This window comes from Rhea pennata, chromosome 3, assembly GCF_028389875.1.
Source record: "Rhea pennata isolate bPtePen1 chromosome 3, bPtePen1.pri, whole genome shotgun sequence".
NCBI classification, from domain to species: Eukaryota; Metazoa; Chordata; class Aves; order Rheiformes; family Rheidae; genus Rhea; species Rhea pennata.
Window position 1 is genome coordinate 103,283,782 of NC_084665.1, and position 21,492 is coordinate 103,305,273.

General features: G+C 36.0%; 1 protein-coding gene across 1 annotated transcript in view; it reads right to left on the reverse strand.

Annotated features, from left to right (window-relative positions):
* Nucleotides 1–21,492, reverse strand: part of TINAG (tubulointerstitial nephritis antigen) — a 40,058-nt gene that overhangs the window by 5,678 nt on the left and 12,888 nt on the right. Inside the window, exons 5-9 of the mRNA XM_062571109.1 lie at nucleotides 20,211–20,334; nucleotides 17,852–18,002; nucleotides 11,391–11,571; nucleotides 10,869–10,914; nucleotides 7,035–7,140 (exon numbers count right to left, since the gene is read on the reverse strand). Of these exons, the coding sequence (XP_062427093.1) occupies nucleotides 7,035–7,140; nucleotides 10,869–10,914; nucleotides 11,391–11,571; nucleotides 17,852–18,002; nucleotides 20,211–20,334 (608 nt within the window). The remainder of the gene's footprint in view (nucleotides 1–7,034; nucleotides 7,141–10,868; nucleotides 10,915–11,390; nucleotides 11,572–17,851; nucleotides 18,003–20,210; nucleotides 20,335–21,492) is intronic.

Below are 21,492 nucleotides of genomic sequence, written 5' to 3' on the forward strand. Positions count from 1 at the left end.
AAGTTGAGTAACTAAAAGCATAATCACCAAAGAGCTAGGTAAGCAACTTGGTATAAAAATGAAACTCAAACTACCCCTTTCTATCACTGAAAAGTAAAATGGAAGGCAACAGTAGTACAAGGATATCATTTAACAATGCATGAAAAAAATAGAATACTTAAAACTTGCTTTATAATATTATTAAAACACAGTTAACAGTCAGTTGTGCTGATCTCTTCTGAGATTCTGAACATTGGTGTTATTAGCCTTAATGTAAATGTTAATGTCATAGCTGGAATTAAAATTTGCCTCTTCCCTGACAGTAAAACACTGAGGAATTTAGTTGAAAATTAAGATATGGCCACTAATGTGCTGTAATAATATAACCGATTTTGAATCTACATATGAATGTACAAAAGAAAAGAAAAAGAGAAAGGAAAACAACAGCTGCAAGAAAAAATATTACCTATGGAAGACTGTCGGAATGCAAGTACAGAAAACTGTATGACTGCATGCAAACACGATAAATAAAGTATGAAATTATAAGGAATTATAAATGATATACCAGAAAATTCAGGAGAAATGGAGTGGTATTTTAAAGGAACTGCAAAAATATACTGAAAAGTCAATCTCAGAAGTCAATCTCAGACCTGTGCAAATAGATTTTTTTTTAACCTTACAGTCAGGTTTGATTAAATCATCAAAATTGATTTACTTCTTAGAAGAGATCTTTATCCACTCTTTGGAGAAATGGAAAGTATCAACTTCCAAAATACACAACTATAATTTACTGTAATACATTCTCTATATATGTAATATAATTGTAACATGAAAGATGAGAATTAAGAAACTGCAGACTGAAGTTGGATACTGTATATTTTACAACATCAGGGATAAGATCAAAGAATTTAAAGAGAGGAATAGGGAGAGAGTGATCATAATAACACAGGAATGATATATATATAATTTTTTCATATTATAGTACAAATTCATACATAGTACAATGTAGTTTAAATAAAATTTAATCAAGAATAATTTGTGCTAAAAAGCTGTTAAACTAATTTGGGTTGTGTTTCACATTGCCTCACAAGGTGGATCAAGAGGTAATTGAGGGACTGACAACAGGAGGGAGCAACCTGGGACATTGCGTGTGAGAAATGATTTAGCACAAGAGTAAATGCTGTTGCCATTATCTACTTTCAGAAAGTAATCTTTCAAGCAAGAAAAGAACTAGCAATCCATTAACAAATCTGAGAGGTATTCACACTTAGACTTTAGGTTAAAATCAATGGAAATTAATAAATGAGTGACAATGCTTTATAAAAAAATGACAACACTTTCACAGTTGTTAGCTGAAATAATTTCTCTAATATAGTCCATATTGTATCTCCTCCTCCATTCTTTTTCTTTTTGTAGCATTTTCTTCCAATTTGTAGCATCTTCACCAATTTTTCCTAAAGTAAATCTATCCAAACTACATATTCCTAACTAATGACATCCTCACTTTTTGAAGTTAATCAGACATTTCCAGTATTTCCAGGGAAGCCAAGAAACTGGAGGGAAACCCCTAACAGATGTAATAGCAGGAAATTAGATGTATCTGCTTTGAGTGTGTTAACAGCATTAGAAAGAAAAACTAAAAAATCAGGATTATAAGTAGGCAAGATCATGGACATTTGGACTGTACAGTGTGTGACTGGAGTGCTACACTAAATCTGTGAAGTTATTGCCAGGAATAAACAGAGCAACATGAGTATATATTTCTGTGAAGAAATGATAAAAGACTAAATCTAAATATATAGATGCTAACTACCTAGATATGTGCAGGGCTTAAACACCAAGAAGAAAGAGAAAATTAAGTGTCATATATTAAGTGTCTATATGTAGAATAATGGGAAGAAGTCAATGAAAGAAAATATATGGAAAGAATATCCCAAGAGTAGAGCAATTTAAATCCCAGTGGAATAGACCCCTAGTGGAAATGACAGAGACTTTTAAAAATGAGTTTACAGATTTTTGGACAACATCCGCTGGAGGATAATATTTCATTTTCCAGAAGACGATCAAAATAGTCTAATAGCATTTTCTTGTTTCTTGCTTTTGTAATTATTCCTGCCTGATATTTACTTCCAAGGAACTACATTTCAAAAGCAAACAGATGCTAGACCTCATTATTCACAGAGATAGGGAACCTGTTACAGATATTTTTACACAGCTCTGGACCACCAATATCCCCACCTTCAGTGTTCTTAGGAAAAACTTTCAACCTTACCCTCTCTAAAATTTCTATTTGTATTAAGAAGAAAATAAGAGATTTTGAGATTTTAAGGAACTATTAAGGAGAAGATCTTTCCATCAGTTACAGAAGATTACTATAAAAATGTATTTTTCTTCTGTCCACCAAAATATTCCGTGATAAATGTACTACTTAGGCTTCTAAAAAGAAACCTTCCTGATCTTCAGTCAACTCTCTACCATCAAGAGAGAGGGATACCCTCTGAAGACGGTGCTGACCTCTACTGGTGCTAACAAACTAGGCTTATTTTTCTAATACTATGTTTTATATGTAGGCTTTGTTATTTTACTGTCACCACTCTGACCAAACAAACAACAAAATCTTTTGGGTAAGACAACGGTCTTCTTATAGACTATATATACACAGAAATAGAATAAAAACATTCATGATGCCCTCTCATCTTGACCTGGATTATTTTGATATCCAAAGTTTGCTTTTGTGAGAGGCTCACAGATAAAAGGGGATGAAGCCAGTAACACACATAGTTTAAGACTTTTCATCTCCCTTTCTCCTTGGACTTACCCATATAACTACTATAATGTTACCAGACAAAAAAGGCATAACTACTGCAATTTAAATTATATTCTTAGTACGATGACGCAAATACATAGTACTTTCCTAAAGACCAGGATTTTCATCTACTAAATTAGACAAAAGTTTGGTTCTTAATCTTTTATTTATAACAGGAAGAGTCACTGACTGGTGTTCTCCACCAGGCAAATCTTCTTAGAAAATGGTTACAGGAATTTGATACTGTGATTTCACTTGGATTTTTTAGCACACAAAAGATGAATGAAATTATTTATAAATCAGCAGTTACATCATTCCCACAGTTTTACTATGCTAGGTTACATGGGAGAGAGTTTCATGGATTTAACTGCATGAATCACCAAACACTTCACGTTGGGGGATCTTTTCCCCACGATCTTGCAATGTATTTCTCTGCTCTGTAAAATAGTTTTTGAGTGGTGCTGTTTAATTTTGTCATATTTCTGTAATAAATATGTACATTATTTGACATCGATTGTCTGATAATGTAGGCTTTCTTCCCTTATCAAAGAAAAAGGGAATTCATTTCAAGGTTTCCTTAGCCAGGAAGAAAATCACTTCTGCTGTTTAAGATGCTATTTATTTGTTGTTATTCTGAGTCTAAGACGGAGGAAGGACAAGTGAGGAGGACAGTGTATTCACAGGCAAAAACTAGAACATTGCTAATAGTAGTTACCAATATGAACTTTCTTTAAGCCTTTGGAGTTTGCCCAGGTGAGTCATTTAATTGTGTATTAAATCTTAAATTGCTGCTGCTCTATCTGGCCTTCCCCTCAACAACAAAACACAGGTTTTTGCTTCACATACCAATGTTATATCTATTTTATCTTTATTTAGTGTGGCTTTTTGTGTTAAGAAGCAATGAATTCAACCTATTCTTTTTCTCAAGGCATAGTTATTTCAATGCCATTTAATCTGCTGCATTATTGAATTTAGGGCTTCCAGTGAATCATTCATAAAAATAGAAGGGAAATGTGCTTCTGATTAATGTATATTTCTCAACCTCCTCTTATGAAAGTCCTTTATTATTCTGAGCACCTTCTAAATCTCTGAAAAACAGTCTTTTTTGTGAAAGGCTTTTAATATCTAAGGCTTTTAATAAAATTATGTTTGTGCCCTCTGCTCCTTAAGGCTATAGTCTATAGGTTTGGTTGTAGACCAAGATTTGAGCTTTTGAGGGCTTTCTGAAATTTTCAGTGTCAAACATACAGCTGATACAGCTCTTTGAGTGAAGTTATGGATCAGACAGATATTGTACCTTGGCACCAATGCTGAGCAGAATGGAGGAATATGGGTGAGACAAAATCTGTCCAAGCAGGCAGCAAAAAGTAGTGCTGGATTTTTTTACCTCATATTAGCCACGGCAATTTGATGTTATCTATGGATTCTTTTACAGTCAAGAGAGAGAGAGAAATAGGGGCTGATAAAGCAAATTAATACACATTAAAATAGATATCTAGGATAGAGCAGATGAATATCCATGGATTATAAAGGGAAGCATGGCTGCCAAGAAAAGATATATACGTCTAGTGCTTAGGCAGTAAGGCTTAGCTGTTAGGAATCCCTACATCTCCGTAACTCATTTTTTATGAGTGCTTCCCTCCAAGACACAGGAAGGGCTTAAGAGACCCTGTTCTTTCTAAACATCATTGAGGTCAATCCTCCCTGCCTTCAGCTTGTAGAAAGTACTATTTTCACAGAGACTGCAATCACACCCCAATGTTCGGCGACCCCCATCAACCTGGTTAATCCATTTTCCTCTCATACTTCTAGGCAGTTCTCTGTCTTTTCCCGTTCTCTCCTTGAGCCTGATGCCACACAGTACTTCCATGGAGACAGATTTATAGTCTAATCAGAGGTGGTTTTATAAACAAAAAGCCTTCAGGTGCTGGAAAATACCTAGCAACTTCAACTTGCCGAACAGTGGAATTCAGTCATCGGATTTACAATCCTTATGACTCTGTGATCAGTTGGAAAGTTCATACACATATTTGTCTTTCAGTACAAACAGCTTTGGAAAGTTCCTCTATTATCCGCATTTTGTAAGACTCCGCCACCTCATACACAGTACAATGCATGATCTGTTTGAAGCATTTTCAAAAATATTTCTGAGAGGTTGCAAATATGGATTCAGTATGGCAATTCATTATTATGGCTTTCATCTACAAATATTGACAACAATGGCTAGAAATAAAAAATCAGGTTACAATAAGAATTGGGCTGCACAAAGCTGGGTTTCTTTACCCTACATGTCAGCACGTCTTTGCTCCATTTTTCTCTCCAAATACTACTCCACTACGTGTAATGCACATAATCATCAATATTTTTATTAAAAGTCCAACTTTTATGATATTCTCATGATATTTTTTATTTAAGTCAAGCAGTTCATATTATCCTTTGATCAAAAAGACAAGCCATGTGTGTGTGGTGAAGGGCTTATACTTGGGCATATATTTTATGTTCAAATTATTTCAAACTATAGAATGATCTAACAAAGTGGCAGCTTGATCATTAGCAGCTAGATACATTAAAATCTATAATAAATTGTGTTTTATACTTCATGGTGCAGAATCACATTTTGTCATGGATTTACCTTTACTAGAAACTCAGTCAGCCCTAGACTCAAACAGCCTCCAGCTTTTCAAATTTTCAATTCAATTTTCACTGTTAAGCCCCTCACCACAAATATTCCAAATGGCATAATCTCAGAGCATTATACAACGAAAGGATGAGTAATTCTTTATTTTGCTGGATCCATTTGGGTACTTCAGCAACGTTCAGTGAAAATTAGTGGGTAAATGTATTTCCCATATATTAAAATAGTAAGCATGCTGAGATTTCTTCTATATCTACACCCTCAGTTTTCTTCCTTCTTCCTTTGCTTTCTTGCTCTTGTCTTATTCAGCATATCAGACCACTTGGCTTTCCTCCTACGCAGTATCTTGTGTGACTGGCCAACGTGAGCATCTCCAGGGAGCTGCCTGTCTCAGTCGGTGCTCTCAGGTTTTGTTTCTCAGTACAGGGCTCTTTGCCTAAAGGCTGCTATCTTTTCTCTGCACAGCCTATCAGTTCCCATTTAGAGCGGCATCCACTTCAGCCTGTTAGGCTGTATGAAATAGCCGTCCTCCTCGCTCCCTGCTCAGCCGTCGCTCCGGTCCCCCGTGCCACCCACCTCTGTCTTTTCTTCAGCCTGAGGCAATACCTGTCGTCACCCTACACTTACTTACACTTAACATCCGCGCTCCCCACCCCACGGCAGCTCTCCCCTGAGCTCAGGCAGTCAAACCGCGTGGTGGATTTTATTGTCCAGTTTTATTTGTTTCCCGCTGTCCTTCGAGTATGCTGATACATACACACATGAACTGTCACGTGCAGGCTGTCTTTCACTGCTGTCCTTTCCTGCGCTACGTTCCGATTCATTTCGTTGCATCACAGCGTCCACTACAGGAACATTCCCTCTGCTAGGCTGAGTCCGTACTTCTTGCAACTGTATAGGCTCGAGACCGATCCTGTGTGAGCCTGCTGCTTCTCTCTGCTGCTTGCCACCACCATGCACGTTTCCGTAACGCACGGCCTACAGATTTCACAACCGTAGGACTCTCCATGTCACTTTACACAGATAATCTTCGCTAAAATCACGAGCAAAAAAACTTGCTAAATAGTCGAGGGGAAATGTACTTTGGTTTTGTACATATTCTTCTGCAGTAGTTTCATTCACAGGGTGAGTACTCCTTGTACACTCCAAACAAAATCAGCAGCATCCGGGCAGCAGGAGATTTCTGTCTGGAGCACGAAGAGCCCAGGCTGCTGGTCGGTGAGCTCTGTTAGTTAGTTAGGAGGCCACCAGCGATGTTTATATTTCAGTTTGCGTTCTGCCTGACGGCATATTTTCATGGAACTTGTCCATAAACTGTTGTACACACAGAATACTTTGTAATTGGTCAGCAAAACATTTTATTCTACAAACCAGCATATCTGAAGCGTTAGAGTAAATATGAGAGTGGATTGAAAAACCATGGGTTTATAGCTCTTTCCAGTGTCCTCTAAAGTTCTCAGATACATAAAAATTAAAACAAAAATAATCCTATGCTGGGAGCTTACAGTGCTCCACCTCTGACAATAAAAGCTGTTGTGTTCCAAACTGTACATTAATATTTTAGTAAGTGTATAACCAGCAAAGGAAAAGGATTAAAAAATGTGCTTTACTCACCCAAGGAGTTTGACTGAATGAATTTTCCATTGAGATCCTGCGTTGTAAGAGTGTTTATAGATTCCCTCCTTGTAAAGGAAGAAATCTTCATACACTTTCATTATAGCTAAAAAAAAAAAGAAAAAAAAAATCAGCACAGTCAGCAAATATTATTTTGATTCTAGTTTGCTCCTTGCATTTTACCAGTGAGGTCTTTGTTGTATGCTAGACTGCATAAGTGTACTTTGTAATTATAATAAATTCTCTAATTGCACAGAAGTTCCCTGTTGTGAATAAACTAAAAGAAATATTCCAACAGATTTCTCTCTGAGGTCTCTTGTCAGATTAATTGGGCATCCCTATCATGGAAGCTCCCTATCAGGGACTACTTCTGATACAAGTAAGTCTTCCAAGTAAGAGGAAATACTGCCTTCTGTAGGCGTACATAACTTTTTTTCAGTTCTAGTAAAGCCTAATTCAATGAGAGAAATTTCCTCAAACTTTATTCACAAAATCTTCAGTTCTGACACGCATCTTACAGGCCTATATTTAGGAGTAGTATTTAATAGTCAATGTATATCCATTTATATAATAATCTTTAAAATATGGCACAATGACAAACCTCTGGTGCTTTGCATATCTTTGGCTGAACCTTATACAGACTTTAGTAATTACACTGGAATTTCCTTATGGAAGGCTAGATTTTCCACATATATATATATTCAACCTGACTTTCAGCTGAAAGTATTGTACAGAAGGGGAAAAAATATGTTTTATGTCAATAATAATGCAGGTCCAAAGAAGTGATGAAATGGAAATTTTGTGAAAGAGAAGGAAAATTACAATTTAAATTTAGGTATCTCTTCACAGGATGTAGTAGGATAGCAGTATCTCTACTTTTAAAGAAAATATATTTTTTCCTATATTTCTTCTGTCATCTTAGTACTATTTGCTTTATTATATGGCAGTCCATCAATACCACAAAAATGAAAAAATTCTCCAGTTACCTTTAAATTCTAACCAATGAGAAGTATAAACACAAGCTCAACTCCAGCTTACATTTAGCTTATGATTTTTATGATTTAGACAGCCTCACAATATGGAACATGAGAATTAATGAAGCTCCGTTTCCTAGGGGCTTGTGCATTGTAGGTCTAATAAACAATTTTTTATGTGGTTGGAGTATTTATAGCATGTGTGCCTGGTATAAACCTAGGGCACCAGTACGGCAAATGCATGCTGCAGTCTTTTCTTCGAGTGGTGCATTTCCAAATTTCTTTCCCCTGCTTATTTTCATAATGTTGAAGGAAATTATTTGTCTTTACAACCTCTCGACTTTTGTTAAATTTCATCAAAAATAGGAAATGTTCACAAATTTAACGGAGGCAGGAGAGGAAAAGAACAGCTCAAGACATGATCAAATGAGTCCATTTGCCTAGGAAACCTATCTAAAAATATTCTTTGTTAAGGGGTCACTCATCCAAAAAGTATACAGGTAGCAACACATGAGGAATAAGCAACCACGATGCTACCTGAGAGAAAAATCTGTGAGAGAGCTATATCAGATAAATAAGAAAAAAATCAAGTTTTTTTAAGGAATAATGCTTCAGCTTTTGCCAGGGGTCTGGTCTGCAGAATCAGAGCTCTCAGATATTGCGAGCAATAGACCAAGTGGAAAATAACCCAAACTTTGGTTTTGCTTTCTGTCCACGAGCTCAGGAGTCCATCAGAGCTCTCTGGACTTTGTTTCTTTTTTCTCTTCGTTTCCTCAGGCTCAGTAGTGTAAAATCAGCCAAGATTACATATTATACGTATGTATATTATGCATATATATATCCTGCATATTAATCAGAAGCTAAATAATGGTATGGTATTGGGAGTTAAGTGGCCTGGCTACATGAAGTGTAATGTGCACAGAAGGATGATGTTCCAAAGTTAAGTCCAAAAATTATTGAGATATTTTTATTTATTCAATAACATGGACAAGACCAAGAAGATCACACTCTACCAGCTGGTGGTACTCCCTCTTAGGTAGAAGAGGCTGTATATTTTCCAAAATGAATGGATTAATTTTTCATGAATCGAAAGATTTGCAAGACAACAGTTTTCGTAAGGCTGACTACAGCTTATGCATGAATTCCCTCAGTCATGCCGAACTGTCAGATGTACATACATAAATGTAGCAGACTATTTCATCCATTCTAGTATGGATTTTTCTGAAAAAAATTCTTAAATTAAAATCTAAGCCTCTAAAACATTCTAAGATACAAAAATAAAAAAGCAATAATATACCATAGTGCTTTTCTCCAGATTTTCTCCAGCAAATTAAATACCATTGTTTTCCAAGATCATGACAGCTAAAATTATATGTTTTGCAGTAGCAAATTTTCATGTTTTGCTAATTAGTAATTCTTTTGTTGACACTGAATAACGTGATAGAGAGGCATATTTTTACTGTGAACACTTTAGCTATCTGAGTATTTTCTAAAGTTCATTAATAAAAAGTTGAGAGAGGACTATTTAATTGTCTGCTTGAATATTTTCAAGGTACTAATAAAAGTTCACTATGTTTATTTGAAATGGAATCCTTTTAAAAAAGATATAGTGTTCAATCATTTACACCTGAAACTGCTAATTTCTCTGTTCATGTACCATAAAACTTCATGATCCTAATTCTTTCTTTTTCTTAAAACCAATGGAACATATTGTGTTCACTCCTAGATTAAAAGAAACATAGGGAAGAATATTTTCCTTGAGAAAACAAACCTGGGCAGATCACAAAAGACTGCTACTATTAATCTTGTTAAGGCCAAGCTTCAAATTAATTGCAACTGCCCACACAGAGTAGTCAAGAAAAAATGTCAACACCATGATGTACTGAAATGAATTCAATTTCATAACCTGGACTATTTCAATACCAAGTTGGAAGCAAGGATAATTCATTATAAAATTGAAGGCAGAAGAAATGAGGACTTGAAAAATAATATATAAAATTGTGTTTCCTTAAAGATCCCCTAAAACCAAATGCATAGTTTTTCTATAGGTCTTCCTATATTTCCATCTATGAAAGATGGACCTCCCACTGAACACGCTTTCCTTATCACCCAAGACTCAATCTCTAAACTCTGGCATCTCAGGAGAACGGAGGGCGAGAAGCTGCGGATGCAAGCACCATCAGCACCATCTGCAGCTGCAGCTGGATACGGGCTGGGCAAAGCACCTCTTCTCCCCTCACTTCCTACCGAAGTCTCTTATATCCCTAAGAGAGCTAGATTCTACTCTGCAGGTTTCAGACAAGAAGCCCAAATCTTGTGAGCCTTTTATGGCAAATGAAAGCATACAGGCTATGAAAGGGTTTCCCCTGATTTGCTGAGGGTAGTTCAGCACTGAATGACTTTCTAGAGGTTCAAGTGTTTCGGTGCTGACTTTGGAGGACAGCAAGCATGAAGGGCTGGCCCTGGCTAGCAGCAGGACCAGCCCCAGCCCCAGGTGGCAGAGCTCCGCTAACCTTAAACTTCACCTGCACAGGCCCAAAACGCTATTTCATCAATGAATGAAAAGCTGTCATGGGAAAAAGTTACATTTCCAGCACATAGATTTTGCACAGGTTTGCAACAAATCCAGCTTGAGGTCTTTTTGCTCATTATGGACCCTGATCCAGTACAGCTGTCTCTAGGAGAACTACTTGCACACCACAAGTTACATAAATGCTGGAGTCCCTTGATGAACTACAGCCCATATGTATGTTTTATTCACCGTGGAATGCAATCTATGATTTTTAATATTTTGATACAAGGTCACTGCACACTTTAATTATTTCAGTAATAATATCATCATCTTTCAAACTTACCATACCTTGCACTGGTCCTTTGTCCATGATTTCTTTCATTATATCCGTTTCCTGGGGGGAGGAAACAGCAGGAGTGGAGAGGGCAAGGAAATAAAATATATTCTATTAAATAAAATACACTATACATATACTATTATATACAAATATATGTATATACTAACTTACCACTGTGTATATACACATGTGGTATGAACATACTGCTGTACTTGTACTTCTGCTACAGAGTGTTAGGCTTATCAATTGAGCAAAACTTTCAGAAACATATCTAAGAAGCAGTTATGCACAGTTATGATGACATACTTTCTTTTCTACGTCTAATTTCTACAGGACCACAAGCAACACCTTTAAGTAGATAATGCAGGACTGAGAATCAATATAGAATGTAAAATATTCTGAAAATAGGGCAATAGACCTTATAGCAGCCATGGTTCTCAAGTAAAGTGAATACTTCTCCATTTGACAGGTAACTTTCATGCCCAAAGGGAAAAAAACAAGTACAAGAGGATGAATATGCAGCATGAACTTACTTGTGAGGAGACCCTGTAGTGGGAGGCGCACCGGTATAACCGATTGGATTGCTCTAAAGCATTGGGACACGGCCCTGTTGTATAGTTTTTCCCAAGCTCACTTGACACGTAACAGTGATTTTCACCTGGTGGATCCAGGTGCTGATTCCAAAATGATGGGTAACAAGAATAAGACACAACCCTGTTCAGTTAAAAAAAATGTTGATAAAAAGCTTGTTTAAACATTTTTGCAGTTTTATTTCAAACTTTTAATTAGTTAAACACTGCCCACATAGTAAGGAAGTTTACATTCTGTAAAAGTATGAATATATCCGCTGTCTTCGACAGGATGGTGTTTGGTTCAGTTCATATGCATGACGCTTATCGTTAAGTTTCAGTTGCAATAATGCGCTCCCTTCCCTCCTTCAAAAAAAGGTCTGGAAGAAAATCTGTTTTAGCACCTTGTTGCTTAGCATATTCATCTCCTAATGACCATGAGAGTTCACACTGAATAAGATAAATAAATTGCCAATGTTGCCAACGGGATCCATTTAGTAAAAACTGCTTGTGGAATATAGATATTTGCAGCAGAAAGTTTTAAGGGAAATTAGTCATTTTCTGTTTTGTATATATTTTCTACAGGACTGCTGATGAAAACCAGAAGACCTTTTTATTTCTTTTAGCTGAAAAATCTTTGACCTTCCTTTTTTTTCCTTCTGAAAAAAAAAGGGGGAGCATTTGTTCTTCCTCTCTTTAAGAACACTTGTTGACACAAAACTCCTACATGCATTTGTTAAAGTTTGGGTGAAAATATTTGCTCTCCTATTGGTATGTGAGTAAATTGGCTGGTTCTTCCTAAGAAAGGTACAACCCTTAGTGGTTAATACCAACAGCATTTGCTTCTGAGTGGAAGGCACCTCCATGAAAGAGAACTGAAATACATTGGAGATAAGCACAAGTGAGAACGTGCCTTGGAAGATGTTAAGCACTGAGTTTTTGGTAAGTTAACAATCTGATTGTAGAGAGGTACCACAGAAAGCACTCACACAAGCGTTGGTGTCTGAGTTTCCCCATCCTGATCCATTGGAATAAAAGAAAAGGCCAGGGGTGAGGACTGGCCACAGGGTTCCCTCAGCCAGTTCCTGGTTATTGACAGCAATGAGTCTCTCAAGGAGACTAAACTGACAGCTTGGGCCATGATCTTGGGCATCCGGTCTCTACAACTGCTGAAAGCATCTTGGTTATTTTTTAAAAAAGTGTCTACCTCTAAACATTTTCCAAATACTGAGAGATATTTTGCTCACACATACAACAATTACATTTTTTCTAATATTCACTATAAAGCTCTATTAATGGTTCAGATTCAAGTTCTATAGAGTTTATTTTTAGGAAATATGACTCATTGCTAGCACTGTTTAATGAAATTAAACGATATGTTTAAAATATTCAGTCCAGTAATCACTGGAAGCTTGTTATACTAATAAAGATTTCAAAATCACAAAAATCAACTTATGACAAGAATCCTGGGGGAAATGTATGTTTGGAAATATGTGAATTATATTTATTGTTTTAAAAAAGTTCTACATACAAAGACAAAGCTTTGAATAACAAAGCTTCATCGGGAAAACCCTTCTACAGTGGCAGGCTGCAAAGACTTGACAGCAGCTGTAATTACTCACCTGAGACTTAAACTTTGCAATTTTAGATTTGAAAACGTCCAAAGTGCTGAATCAAAGGATCTTTGAAGCCCGTGTTAAGAGACTGCCATGCATGTAAGAATGGAGGGGGCAATGAAAATAAGAGGTGTTTCAAGGAAAAGTAAGGAGAGGTTTCAATTCTTTGTCTTGTCAATACATCAACTGCTTCTTCACACAATAAGTTTGTTTCTTTCAAGAAGCTTATCCTGAATTGTTCAGTCATTCTGTCTTTGACTACATGAACATCCCTTTTAGTTCAATAAAGTGAATCAAACAAAGTGTATATATTTAAAATGCACTTACTGACTATCTGAAATATATATATATAGGCATTTTGAGTCTTCCAGCTATTACTTTAACCTAGGTATTAGATATTAGGACCTGCTAGCTTTTTACATTATAGTACTAGATGTTTCCAAAGCAATTTTACAGATTTCTGTTGTGCTGTCATGGAGGCGTATCAGAGGGGTTCTTTTAAAAATAGAACTAAATAGTTCAATATAGTTCTTTGAAGCAGAATATTTTAAAATAGCTATTCCTATATAAAAAGAACATCTATTTTAGTAGATCAGCAATTACACTGAATTTTATGAATCCGAAGAACTACAAACTGTATTTCCATGCAATTTAGGGAATAATTATGTTTGCCTGCGTTTCCTTAGTCACCAGAACTTTTACGAGATGAACACATATTTACTTCAATTACTCTAGATAAAATGTGGCCTTTTCCTATCAAGTATTTGGTAGTAGAGCAATTGACCTTGATGAGAATATTTCAAAGCCTCTTAGCAAATTGTTTCTATCCCAACTAGACCAAAACAGCCAGGAGCTGGAAAAAAACATAATTCTGCCTAGACAAAAAAGGATTGTGCATCTCAGTGTTATTAGCAGTTATTGCTTAGGTTTTCAGTCTCCTGACTGGCAACCCCGTTAAATCCCTTTCGAATGTCTGAAGATGTTCCGTATTCCCAGACTTCCACTGGGGAATGACAATTATTGAAGCCAAATACACATAGGGTGCTATTGCTTTTTTCAATTTTTTTTTAATAAATGTAATAAAATTTTAAAATTTATTGTGCTTTGTTTCTATTGCTGGATTGAAATAAAACTTTTTTGATACTTTATATGTGTATATATATATGTGTGTGTGTATCTATATATAATTTAACATAAAGATAGATACCAGTTCTTTGCATTAGTTTGCACATTCTGAAGCATATTTCATATTTCAGAGATAGCCACAGAGAAGGCCTTGATGGAAGAGTTGCAGAAACATAACTGAAACAAATGTGAACGTGTTTATGTGTACATGCACAGATGCATGTACACATGTGATTGCACTAGGAGCAAGTAATATCCAATGATAAACATCAAAGGCCTATGCTGCATTTATAAAACCTTGGTAGTATTCATATGAAGCCATTTATGCTTTTGTGTGTTCAATCCTATACAGTCTTTCATTTTTATTGTATTTATGTGTCTTAATTGAGAGATAAGGACATAATTTAAAATATTAGCTTATATTATTAGCAAGTTTGCCAAGATTTATAACAATACTATCCTTATCATATCCTGCGACCACTGAGAGGCCTGACTATGAAACAGGTGAGGCCCTGATCTAGAGATTTCCACTCAAGTGTGTTAACCTTTTATTATCTGGAACAGAAATGTTTCTTCTTCATTTGTAAAGACTGTAAGCTTTTAATTTCCATTACCAGATAAAATAAATACTTTTGAACTACAGTGATCCCTCTCAATTTAACTAAGGCCTAAAATTAATAATAATCCGCTAGATTCATTCTTTAATTAATGGAGAAAGAAAGAGAGAGAGGGAAAGCGAGTGTCAGGCAGTGATTCAGTTCCACTTATAGCAGATTTCACTGTTAGCTGAGCACTCAGCATTTTTGAAAGGTCAGGTCTCAGCGCTGGCCTGACTTTCCTCACTCAGCTCTATGGAAGTTTTCTATTGACTTCATCGGGGACAGTTTAGAACAGCACTTAGTTTTCCTGAAAATCTTTCAAAAATTTGAGATAAGCACACTTGAGAAAGTAGGAAGCCAGAAGCTTTAAAACAGCATTGAAAACCTGCTGTGAAAATTTACAGGCCCACAGAAAATCAATGTGCTTTCTCCTTATTGCTGGCTATGGAGATAATGAAAAAAAATGATTGCAGTATACTGGCTCATAAAATAAAATTTTCCTGACAGCATGAGGAAGCAAGTGGTATTTAACAAGGTTCATTCAAGAGACACTTCAGACTTTTATCCCATAAATTTCCATTTTTCCGTAGTCAAAAGTAAAGGATTATAGATTACAGTGTTTCAGCAATTAAAATGATTCAATTATCAATGCCACTGAATAATGGAAGTTACTTTTTTAGGTAAACACGATGTCATTTGCTCTTGGTCTCTGTTAGAGACAAAAGATTGGGCTAGATGGACCTTTGCCCTGGCCGTTCTTATGATTTTATGCCCTTTACCTTTGGATCTTTTTCTTAAGGTGTTTATCTGTGGTTAGGATTGTTGCAGGATAATGTAAAATATCATTTGGATTTGGGAAAGAAAATGAGTATTTTGAAGTCTCGTTTATTAAACAGGGTAAATAGAAATATTTTCATGTATGAAACTTCAATGGTGATTCAATAATCAGGGATAAATATGGATGACAGGCAAAGGTCTGTAAGAGTGCAGTGACATTGTGTATGTTGGAACTGGCTCCATGGGAACAATAGAATTGGATGATTGGCCAACAAGGTCTTACATTACAGAGATCTCATGGACAGTCTTCAAAAAGTTATGCTAGTTCTCGTTATTATCTTGCAGATTATTTATTCAGATAGTCCACTGCAAGAGTCTGGTGAAGATGACAGCGATAATGCACGGATTTGGGAACTGAGAGGCCCAAAGGTCTGATTCTAAGGATTCTGGGTACCTAGGGTGCCCTCCCTCAGTGCTTTCAAACTTACGCCAGTCGTAAGCCCTGCTCTACCCACAATTTCATACTAGTATGATATGGTCAGTCATGAAGTATTCTTCTCACTACAGCATTTGTATTAGCACAAGCTCCAGTGTGGATGAAATTAAGTAGATAAAGAATCGTCTTATACAGCTTCAGCCCACATAGCTTTCCTTCTAGAAATGAACTAATTTCTGCATACTTATACTGCACCACACTAATCACGTTGCTTTCTAGTGTAAAGGAGTCATATTATTAGGCATTATGGTCTTACTTACTTTCTTACGAGCTTGAGCCATTGGTTAAAAGAAGCCTGCTTCAAATTACAGAAAAGCATTGCTTAAAATACTAAACTATAATGTTCATTACATCACGAAGGCCTTCAGCTGTACATGGATGAGATGCTAAGAGACTTTTTCTAGGGTGGAATTCATTACTACTCCAATGTGATTACATTTATAAAGGGTCTGCTACTCAAAACCTAGATCATAATTAGTGTCCTTATAATATTTAAACCTTTAAATAGGAAAACAGAGAAACATTTGTTGTAAAACCTCCTTATAAAAATACAAAATCTTTACCAGAGCAGAAATGCACTCAATACACTTGAAGATAACCAGCATGATTGCTCTGTATACTTACTGTCCATGTGAATGACAACCCTTTGGTCTTAACCTGGATCCCCAGGCTGCCATGACAGCTACGATGTCTGATGAGTCATGTCTGACATTCTCCTGATCTATTCATGGTTTGGGTTTTTTTTTTTTTTTTTTTTTTTTTTAATTAACATTAAAAATTGGCAGACAGCAGACCTGAGATCTCCCTTCCTGCAAACATCAGGTATATCAGAGTAAGGAATGTGGGACTGTAAAAATGAGAAGACAGGTAGATTTTGAACAGGAAGTACAATTAATTCTTATAATATGAGAAACAGATTAATTTGATTATGGAATATATAAATGTCATTATTGCAAATTTTCCTGGAAGCCACTTCCAGGCACATGAGAGTCAAGAAGTAGATTGGAAACAGAAAGCATAGGTTTACCAGGGAAGAGGGTGCCTAACCAACTTGATTTCTCATAAATGGATGAGTGGCTCCAAGGACAAAAGAAGAATAGTGGGTATCATTTACCTTGACTTAGCAACATTTTCAACACAATCTCCTGAGGTATTCTTCCAGACAAATTGGAAAGATATGAGCTAGACAGGTAGATTACAAGGACAGCAGAAACTGAACCGGACTGCCACTCTCGAAGGTCAGCAATTTGGAGTGACCATTCAGTAGTGACATTCCTCAGGGGTTAACAAAGGGACAATACTACTTAGCATCTATATTAACAATCTGGACAGTGGGGCACAAGGAACCCTCAGCTAATTTGTGGAGGACCCCAAACTGGTGGGGGAATGGTCAATGTGCTGGAGGGATGGGCTACCATTCAGAGGGATGCTGACAGGCTGCGGAAATGAGCTGGCAGAAACCTCATGAAGTTCAGTGGTGTTACAGCTGCTGACAACATCTTTGTATAATGAGGAGTAAATAGGAGATAGCTATTTGCAGAGTGTTCTCAGCAAGAATTCTCATTTCATCCAAAACAGTCTTCACCTATTTTTGCAGGGGAATGCTTCACAGTTCCTGCGCTTCAAGGAAGGTGATTTAAAGAAAATGTAAATGAGAGATAGTGATAATCCTGATGAAGTAATACAGTTAATCTGACCTAAGACAGAGCTAAATTTTTCTATTTTGAAAGGTCAAAAATAACCATTGTAACACATATACCTTAATCAAATGATTCAAATTAAAAAAATCTAAACAAATAATTAAATATTTACCCATGTGTTTTCAGATATCTCCAAGCACCATCAATACTTCCACCGTTACATCCATTTTGATTCTTGGTATCACAAGAGATCAAATTCTGAATGGAAAGGTTGTCTGTGATCAGACCTTCCGAATGAATTGCTATTCTATCTGCTGCGACACCTATTTTGAAAGAAATGTTCTGTTATTAAAAATGAATAATAAATAAAACACAACATGAATATTTTTGATCAATGTAGATATCTTACAAAACAATTTGGATATACTCTGTACAGAATTTTGAGGGAGGTAATTGAGAACCTGCAAAGATAAATGAGCAACTTTGTTGTAATATTATAGATCATATATTTACTGGTTATCATAACATCCCCTATGTCTAAAGATCAGATGAGGCATTTAGATAATCTAGTCTGATATTCTCTACCACGTTTGTTAATGTATATCCATCTCTGGTTGACTCCAGCAGAAGATGCAAATATTCCCCACCTCTCCACAGATGACTCTCCAAATTCCTAGTATTCAAGAATCCCTTTTCTTTCCTTTCTGCATTTCTTTTCTTTATTTGGGCAAAATTAGAAAATAAAAAAGAAAAAATAGTCCTGTCAATAATAAAACTCAAGACTGAAAGTATGTAGTGGCTTTACTGGATAGAATATTATGGAATTCTCATATTGTTGCATAAGTGTGGGATTCATTGGACCATCTTCGCTTATCATAGAAAACTCTGCTTCTGAGATGGTCCTCTTAGATGTCTGCACTGGATCAGCAAGTCATAGATCTAAGTACTAATATATTTATACATTGATTTAAAGGCAGACTAAGGTAACTACATTATAGGTGAAATTAAAACTTTTCTGTTTCATTCTTTAATGGACAACAGTGAAACAATTATTTAGTCACAATCCTAATCATTACCTGTACTTAAATTGTATCTTCTTTTATCATTAGCACTTCATTTTTGAACCTGAAAATAAAAATCTCCATTGAAATCTAAAGCCCAGCCAAAATCAACACTGACTTCAGTGAACTTTAGGCCAGGCTTCAAAAGAATGTGGAAGGCTGAATGGAGTAGGCCGACAGTAACAGTGACTCTGTTTCACAGTCATGAGATATCACATGATAATGAAACTATTTTCATGGATTTAAAAGCTTGTTCTTTTTTTTTTTTTAAAAAAAAAAAACGTTTTGGAATTCTTACAGAAATTACAATAAAAGATATGGATACAGCAGAGATTGCGTATCCTTTGAATGAGAATTAATTTTAAAAAGGTTGAAAACTCATAATGAAAACATTAGAATAACCCAAACATCATGGGAAGAGAGCTGATAATATTTAGCACTTGAAATTGATGTGAATTAAAATCAGAGGATTCATTTATTAAAGGGAAAAATTAGGCTGAGTATCTGGAAAGTTTGGCTCAGCGAGCTCTATTCATCTCTGCAGTAATCTGTCAGGAGAGCTGTTAGAAGCGCTCTTGATTTTCTCATTTAAAACTGAAATGGACAAAGTGCTTTGGTGATAGAATATGTTCAGTCTGGCTTTGGTAGAAAGTTGGGATTACCTAACCTAAATGTTCTTTTCCTTCTCTTAACACTGTGATTTAAAGCAGCAGTTGCAGAAACCTACACCCGTGAGGATCCACTGGCAAGATCAAGTCATAAAGACTATATAAATTTTTTCTCTAGCTTTACATGTCCCAGTATGTACTGAGATTTCTTGCTACTTCAAAAAAACTGAACAGAACTGATCTCTATATTTTCGCTGAAGGGGATACAAACTCTGGTGTGTCCATTTTTGATAAAATCAGAGGCTGATGCAGTACAACTCAACCTTATGTTCTGACATTTCTTTGTTTACAGAAAATGAAAATAATTTCTTACACAAATATCTGAGCAGTATCAGTGTTTCTCTCCAGAAATTTACTGAAAATGATATATTTAATTTATTTAAATAATGAGGCTAGATAATGGCAAGTGCACAAATATAAAAATATATGAAAAAAAAGCCTGCATCTTTAGGCTTTCCATTAGGCTTTCCCAACAGTTGTTTAAACAGACCATGTTGATTTTTAAAAAGTTACTGTACTAGTTAGGTAAAGCATACCAGCCAATTCATTGTCTACTTTCTTCTACCAGCAAGTCTCCCTCTGATGTGCAATTTTATGAAAAGCAAAGAAAAAGCCTCTGCAACCTAATTTCTTAAGTCATTGAGATGTCTTACATGGAAATGTATAGTAATAGTAAATGTTGCTATCTGCAGGTAAAAAGTGAACAGCAAGCTGAAGTCACTTCATTACTAAGCTCTACAAGTTTTCTATCACTTGTAACATACAATGATTTTTTAAAAAAGGATAATGAAACTAATATTACTTGCAGTTGAAAAAGCCCAGGATGCTCCACAGTTTCGTTGATCCAAAGGATCGTGAATCCACTCAGGCCATGCATAAGTGGCTGCAAAAAACGCAGGAAATTTTTCTTCTGGTAGTGAGTTTCTCTAAAACAAAGTGTACAAGACCCAGGTATATTTTATTTCTGTACTGAGGAATGTATTCGAGTAAATTTGATCCAAACTTTGCCTTAAAAATCCTTAATTTTTAAATTGAGGAAATAGAAAGCATTGGCGTCTGTGGCTTCCAGAGCATCCGTTTGGAGGCTGGGCACTCTGGTTGTTTGGAAGCCTCCAAGTGAGGGCATCAGACTTCTGGCACTCCACCATTCAGCTGGGAAGCTCAGCTCCACATCTGCCAACAAGGCAGTGTCTGGTGAGGAACTGATCTGCTTCCCCTCTCATTTTTATCCCATTTAACATTTCCCTATGAAACACATCAGTTATCACCCAGATGGCGTTTTTGGAAGGAAGAGCCTTCTTTTATGAATAGCAGCAAGGTTATGTACCTGTTACACTCTTTACTTCAACACGATTTACATATGAAATGAATGTCTTTCCATGTGATTGAAGATGCTAATTACCACAGGGGAGCAATCGGTAATGTATCATTGATTCATCTTTTACAGAGAGATTTTTCAATCTCTAGCACTTATCCTTGTTCCAAAAGGAAAAACAGTATATTCTCTTCTGCCTCACGGTCTGATCATGAACTGATGAAAACTCAGTGCATCCATTTGGCCATCCCTTTTGTCATCTTCATCTCTCAGCCTTAATTTACATCCTCCACTCTTTGTTTAAATATCCACAAATGCAAGCACCATCTGGTGTAACTACTCAAAGTCTGCTCTTTTTGACATACCAAAACCACCGATCCTTTTTTTTTTTTTTTTCCATTGCTGAACATTGTGGACAGATTGCTTATGCTGCACAGGGAGCTGGGAATTGCCATACTGAATGGCAACAGCAGTCCATCCAGTCTAGCAGTGTCTCTCAATCATTAGAAGCATTTGTTTGAGAGAAAATACAATGAAACTTGCATTTATGGGATAACCTACTCCCAAGAAAAACATTATCTAATTCTTCTTTATTATAAGCAGGCTTACACCCTGAAGTATAATGGCTTCTATCCTGTTTATAATCTCTTATTTTATTTCTGTATATTTATCTTCAGTCTTCTAGTTCTGGGTATCCTTGTTGCATCTTTTTTCTGATACCTGCAGAACCTTTTCCTCAGGTGATTTAAACATTTTAGCCCTTTCTTTC